This window comes from Aspergillus ruber, assembly GCF_000600275.1.
Source record: "Aspergillus ruber CBS 135680 unplaced genomic scaffold scaffold00002, whole genome shotgun sequence".
Taxonomy (NCBI): Eukaryota; Fungi; Ascomycota; class Eurotiomycetes; order Eurotiales; family Aspergillaceae; genus Aspergillus; species Aspergillus ruber.
The window spans coordinates 1,531,699-1,538,604 of record NW_024467298.1 but is presented as its reverse complement, the minus strand read 5'-3'; the positions used below and the strand labels follow the sequence as shown (position 1 = coordinate 1,538,604).

The window sequence follows — 6,906 nt, the reverse complement described above, 5'->3', positions numbered from 1 at the left end:
TTCCAGGTACCTGGCATGCACTTTCCAAGCAGCTAAAAACCAGCTAGATCTAGAATATCTTCAAAAGATCTCCGTCGAACTGCTTCCACAAATGCATCAAGTTTAGAAGTAAGACGTCAAGAGCTTGAGCTTCGAAAGCTTGAAGCAGATATTAAAAAGCAAGAAGAAGAGACTCAAAAACAATGTCTTGAGAATGAGAAATTAGAGCTTGATCTTATAGAGCGGCGGAACAGAATTCAGGAATCAGCAAGTGATCTCTAAGCAGTTCACCACCAGTTTCAGATCAAGTCACATCCTGTAGCCTATGCAAGAATATATTTTTAATCATCTTCACCCTCAGACTCAAAAACTCATATCAATGTAAAGAGAATTGATGTACAGGCAGAATTCTGCTTACATCCTCAATTCCATGTGCAACACATATATATATACACATTCATGATAAGTCTTCAAAATTTACTGTATTGATTAAGAAGCAGCTAGGAAGCAGTTGAGAAGCAGTCTACCTGGCATCTACCTATCTAGTCCATGTCATGCTGAAAGAGATGGAAGTACTCACAGCTCTCCATGTCCTTACAGCAATTATTACGATTACCACAAGCGGAACAGGGGATCTTATGGCCCATGAGGACCACCTGCTTTCGCATGTCTGTCACATGCACCTAAATACTCAGTAAGCAGTTGCCAGGCAGCTGAGAAGCAGTTGGGGAGCACTTACACCCCCGTTCTTCTTCATTGGCAAAGGAGGTCTCTCCGATGCTTCCTCTCCACCCGTCCCTTCCTTATCACCTTCCTCCTCATCCTCATGTTCCTCGTCCTCATGACCCCCGTCCTCTGCCTCAGACCTAGATCCAATGGCACTGGGCACCTCAGCCTCAGCCCCCAACATCAAGCCTTTGTACCACTCTGAAGGTCATAATCAGTTCAAAGCCGCTTGGCAAGCGCTGAGGAATCACTTACTGACAGCAGCATCGACCACCTTCTGAGCAATCCGACCGCCCTTCTGGCCCTCCTGCAGATGAATGCCCTCATGGCTCTTGATGTGCAAAACTAAATTGTTCGTGGCACTATAATGGTGCTAAGTAGTTGACAAGCAGTTAGCAAGCGACCACCAAGCATCTAGCTAAGAAAATCTCACCTGGGCACGCGAACAATCCTCCACCCGACAAAAGACTTCGCTGTAGTAGATCTTGATGGTTCCGTCTGGGTTCTGAGCGGTTACAAAATAGTTAGGAAGCAGTTAAATTGAAATTGATTTTCAGAAGACTTACCAGGTCGTACGCAGGAAGTTCAAGGCTGCCATTGACAACCTTCTGCAAGTATCCTTTATACCATTTCTAAAAGAACTATTTAGAGCTCTGTATCACAGTCTACTAGCTGCAAAACTGATAAAAAAGACTTACATTACTGCTCAGTAAAGCCATAATCGTCAAGGGATTGATGGTTAGTTGGTAATTGATTGGAAAAAGGTCATGCGAGGTGAAAAATATTACAAGGAGGTAAATTATTCAATGTGGGTCACATGATGCTAATAAATTACATAATCATCTTTTCCACTCGCGCGACCCGAAAAAGGACCCCGACCGACCTGTAACCACGTAGTCTGACCATATTTTAATTGGAAGGTCCTGGGTTCGAACCTGGGTCATGTTATTTAGAATTTACACAATTATCTATGTATTGATGGCCCCTATAGGGGAGCAGGGTTGTCATACTTTTAACAAGTGTAATTCTCCGTCTATCTATTGGCCTGGTTGATACTTCATTCTGGATGTAGTAATATGTCCATTTGGTATTGAACTAGGCAATAGAGGACTTTCATGTACTCATTGGGTCATTATTTTTTTTTTCTTCCACTTACAAACCCCCAGGTCTATCTATGAGCTTTTATTAGAGAGAGGACCAGCTGGGTAGAAAATCCTGAATAAATAAGGTCATATTGTATAAGCCCTAATTTCACAATCAAATGATTAGTATAGTTTTTTTCTTTTCTAAAATTAGATTATATTAGGATTTGAGATTTTGATATGAGATTGAGATCTCAAAAAATTATTGAGATGAGATTGAGATGAGGTTGAGATGTAAAGATCATTGTTGAGATGAGATTGAGATCTCAAAAGCCCTTTGGATATGAGATTGAGATCTCAGAAAAGCTAGTTGAGATGAGATTGAGATGAGACCTTTTGATATGAGATGATTAGTCATATCTCATCTCATCTCATCTCATCTCAAACGGTCAGCCTAAATACAGCTCATTGAAATATTATGATCCAAATGCATTGACAAGGAAATAGTGAATGATATGATGGCTGAACGACCAACTTCACATGAAGCACTGGAGGCACTCAGGGTGGTGATAAGATATGCAGAAGCAAACTTTGATTCTCAGGACGCTGTTTATTTATACATCTGGGGCGAATGGACGAAAGGCTGGTGAGGCGACAAAAAGAAAAAAGCTTTATGGATAGCCGACAAAGAGAAAGAGATTTTATGAATATTTGTGCGCGGACTGGGCTTCATGGTGTGAATAGAGAATAGAAATATGCCCAAGAGAGCTGTTAAAATCTAATCATGAATCCCCATCTTTCAAAGGGATGGTGTTATACATGCTTTTTCTTATTTTCTCCTGATTCCCCTGACTCATCCCTATATGTTGAACCATCTACCTGTTTGAACCCATGAGTTCGCTTAGTTATATTCGGCTGTTAGTTGTCGAGTTATCCGAAAAATTGCGTCTTGTCTCGAATATGGGAGCCTCTTTTACAGTCGGTTTAGCGTGCATCCTGCGACTGGCGCCCCAAATGAAAGTAAACAAAAGGGCTGATCACCTAGCTGCACAATGCAGGAATACTATGTGTAAATATATACAGACAAGAAGAGGCAGCTGATAACGATGACAATGGTAATTGTCCAGTTTCGCACATGCTACATATAATAATTCATTTCTCTGTGCTGTCTCTTATCTTTTGTTGTTTGCTATCCACTTGCTCTTGTTATTGTAAGGAATCAGTCGGACTTTCCTTGCAAAGATATTTCCACGGCAAGGAACACCTACAAACCTTTACCATCCCCTCATCTTTTTTCTTAATATCCATGGATATCAACCATCTGCTCAACCCCTGTCCGGCAACGGCACCCCCCTCATCTATAGTTGAGGACCTCCAGCCTAAATGTCAGTTGCCTCCTATCTCAAAACTCTTTGCTGACAGCCCTCCAACTGGTTTGTCAACCCATTTCCAATTGCATACAAAACCCTTAAAATAGCTAACAACTTACGACAGAGCACGGAAAAGCCTGCTCTTCAAACTATTCTTCTCAGCCTCACATCTGCAACACACTGTCTTTATGTTCTGGCTCCCGCATTAACCACACAAACAGTTACTCTTCAACCTCATCTGTGCTGGCTACTAGTGACAAGGGTCATCAGAAGTCCCAGATTCTGGTTACTGCAGGCCGCTTCTCTATTTCAAGCCAGAGTTATATGCATGTGGGCTCCTATTCTACTCCCAATCTCAGTACAGCTTTGCACTCTGCAGTTGAGCCCTTTGCTTCCACCTGTCACGGACTCGGACCAGTAGATACTAATGAAATGATATTCCTATCTAACCAGTGTAGCCATCGACTAGAATATCGAATCTGGAGAAGAAAAGAGAAGAGGCAAATCTATTTACATGAAGAAGTCCTATATGTTTGTGTGTGGTCTCGCTAAGCAGCTTGTTTGCCTTGGTTGCTTCCATGACATTGTTTGCCGTGTTGATGATGTTTGCTGATGAAGGCGCTGAGCTGAGCCGTTACACCACCACTGTTGCTGCTCCTGCTTCTGCAATTCCCACTTCTATACACACAGGACCACCAACAGCAAATCAGATCGTCTACCCAAGCGCCAAGAAAGGCAATCAGCAGAACCACTACAAGAAGATTTGCTACATATGCCACAAGGCTTTCTCACAGCACACCAAAATGCATGTCCACATGCGTACCCACACAGGTGAGAAGCCATTTCCTTGTGACATCTGTGGCAAGGCTTTCTCACAGCTCACCAACATGCATGCTCACATGCGTACCCACACACGTGAGAAGCCATTTCCTTGTGACATCTGTGGCACGGCTTTCACACAGAGCTCTGCCCTGTATGTCCACATGCGTATCCACACAGGCAAGAAGTCATTTCATTGTGACAGCTGTGGCAAGAATTTCTCACGGCGCTACAACCTGCGTGTCCACATCATGCGTGCCCACAAAGGCAAGAAGCCACTTCATGGTGACAGTGCTGGCTGCAAAAAGGATTCCTCTGCTCAGAAACATGCAGCATCTAAGGAGCCTTCATAGTAAAGGTGGCTGTACTGTGGATAGATTTTTTCCTTTTTTGCTACTCACTTTGTTTCTCCTCTCTAAATTGATATTTTTGTTCAACAGCCATTTTAGTATCATCCATTTTATCTATCGTTTAAATACTGTCAAGCTGGGATTTGTAGAGCATCTGTAGAATATGAATACAATTTTACATATTCTATTGAGATCGCAAGCTCCATCCTGGGGAGTGCAAATGACAGGTCAAAGCTATTTTACCGTGCATGCATATGAGTAAGACATGAATCCAAGAGCTTGCGAGTGTATAAGGTCAATATCCTCGGCTTACTACTGCCTTCCCCAGTATTGCAGGTTATGCCATTGTTGGAACTGTGAACCTAGCCACTGGGTGTGTTCAGAAGTAGGCAGTGCAGACATTGGTCAAGATGAAAATGGAATTGGTCGTAGAACAGCGCGTATTCCAGCATCTGGCCTATTTCGACAAAACTGTTCATGATGCCTAGGCGAGCCATATTGCCCAGAGATGAGTAATGAGTTCAATGACAATAATAATTTGACTATCCAGTGATATGGTACTCAGCCTTGCATATCCACCTGGTATTTAATCCTACTCATCTTTCTAATATTCCAGTTTACCTTTCCTGTTTCTTACTTTCATAACACGCTACGCACCCAGAACAGACATGGTTAGTATACTGATAGACTGCGCGGGAGTATGCTAATATTTCTATTGAAGGAACCTATCCCAAGAATTGTTCTCCGGCCTCCAGCTGAATTGGCTTTGAAGTCTCTACAGGCGTTGTGTTTGGACTCTGATTCATTCATTCTTGACCACCTTAATGCTGACGGCAAAACACTCCTGAATAACTGTTCAGACCTGAAGATAAACGGATATTGTTATGAAGACAGAGCTCGCCTAAATACCAACCCAGTGCTTAGTGAACATATCAAACAGGTTTCAGAACAGATCAATTATGATAACCTTGCCAAACTAGCCATCCTTACCTGGAACTTTGACGCATCATCCCAATTGCCGCCTGAGCAGCTTTTTCACCTTCCTCGCCCATTCACACGACAAAGATGACAGCTTGTATCTGAACCTGCATACGAGCTACAGCAACCTGACTGGAAACTATTCAACAGAGCAGCAATTTAAACAGGAAGTTACAGAACTTCTTAGCTTCCTTGGAAAACGCATGGAAAGTGATTGGAATGTAATGCAGAAATACATGTCCCTGGAACAACCAACCTCCACATCAAAGGAGATCGAAAATGATCAAGAAGAGCAAGGATCAGGCAACAATTGCAATGATAATCAAAATTCCGCTGTCACTGGGCCAGAGTCTACACAAGCCCAAGACACTGAGCAACTACATTGGATATTCCCACAACCAGAGACTCATCCGACAACAGAAGAGCAGTTGAAAGCTGAGGTTCACGCAATCTATGCTGGCCTGGCTCTGGTGGAGGAGAGATGCATTGGCCACCAACAATCAGATCTAGCAAGCATACAAGATCAGTGGCAGGTTTTGTTTTCCTTGCACCGGATTCTGCTTGATGAACATAACGACTTTTTTTTTGCCTCGCAACACCCATCCGCAAGCCTTGCTTTGAAACAGTTGCCTGAGAAATACGCCATGCCAGCCCGGATGTGGCGCTATGGAATCCATTCCTTTCTTGAATTGATGCGGCATCAACTCCCAGATTCATTAGAACACCTTCCCAGCTTCTTTCATCTGGCCTACTCAATGATAGCTCTGCTCCTCGAAAATGTCCCTGTTTTTGAAAGTATATGGATTGAGTGTCTTGGTGACTTGGCTCGCTACCGGATGGCCATTGAAGACTCTGATCTAGCGAATCGCAAGATATGGGCTGATATAGCCAGGTATTGGTATCACAAATTGGCTGATAAGAATCCAAATCTTGGCAGAATCCAGCATCATTTGGCTGTTCTGGCTTGGCCAGACATGCTCCAACAGCTTTTTAACTATACCAAAAGTTTGGTTAGTGTCTGCCCATTTCCCAATGCTGGAGAGAGCATCCTCTTACTATTTGATCCACTCCTTGATGAGTCAGGATTGTATGGTCAGCCAGTGGCAGTTTCTGCATTTGTAGCTGCTCATGGATGTCTAGACCTGGCTTTGGGCCGGGTTTGGGCCGAGTTTCAGGCCCATGGCCCGGCCCACAAGGCCCATGGACGGGCCGGGGGTCAGGTCAGCCCACCCATGGGCCAATGGGCCGGCCCATGGGCGGCCCACGAAATGCCCATTTGGCTCCCAAATTGCATAAAACTAATGCATAACTTGCTTACTTAGCTCGATAAAATACCATCGTTTTGTATACCATCTCTTAACTATGCTATTAATACCAAATTTACAAATGCCTTTTGATTGCAGAGATATATATTCATTGTATACAGTACTCATGTATTTCACCTAGCAAGACAGTATCTTAAATATTTCCATCATATTACTATTTTCGTATATAAATCTAAGAGTTTAATACGGTCTGATTATACTAAATCGTCATAACTACTTTATATAAGCATACAGTATAAAAAAAGTGGCTTGATTGATATATATGAGCTGATCGCAG

At 43.0% G+C, this 6,906-nt stretch overlaps 4 protein-coding genes across 4 annotated transcripts; 3 read left to right on the top strand and 1 right to left on the bottom strand.

The window, feature by feature from the left end:
• Window positions 1-521: 521 nt before the first annotated feature.
• On the bottom strand, window positions 522-1,322 carry EURHEDRAFT_447393 (uncharacterized protein; the record flags this gene model as incomplete). Its single annotated transcript, XM_040783666.1, has 6 exons — window positions 522-662; window positions 719-759; window positions 826-906; window positions 961-1,078; window positions 1,139-1,210; window positions 1,272-1,322. Coding segments are annotated over 6 exons (504 nt in total), but the record flags the coding sequence as incomplete, so codon positions are not given.
• Window positions 1,323-3,960: 2,638 nt separating this feature from the next.
• Window positions 3,961-4,329, top strand: EURHEDRAFT_399601 (C2H2-type zinc finger protein; the record flags this gene model as incomplete). Its single annotated transcript, XM_040779939.1, has 1 exon — window positions 3,961-4,329. One exon carries the CDS (start codon window positions 3,961-3,963, stop codon window positions 4,327-4,329), a length of 369 nt encoding a protein of 122 aa, XP_040643028.1.
• A 1,310-nt stretch (window positions 4,330-5,639) lies between these two features.
• EURHEDRAFT_433297 (uncharacterized protein) lies at window positions 5,640-6,377 on the top strand (the record flags this gene model as incomplete). Its single annotated transcript, XM_040783428.1, has 1 exon — window positions 5,640-6,377. A coding segment is annotated over one exon (738 nt), but the record flags the coding sequence as incomplete, so codon positions are not given.
• A 61-nt stretch (window positions 6,378-6,438) lies between these two features.
• EURHEDRAFT_408619 (uncharacterized protein) lies at window positions 6,439-6,706 on the top strand (the record flags this gene model as incomplete). Its single annotated transcript, XM_040780874.1, has 1 exon — window positions 6,439-6,706. A coding segment is annotated over one exon (168 nt), but the record flags the coding sequence as incomplete, so codon positions are not given.
• Window positions 6,707-6,906: the final 200 nt, after the last annotated feature.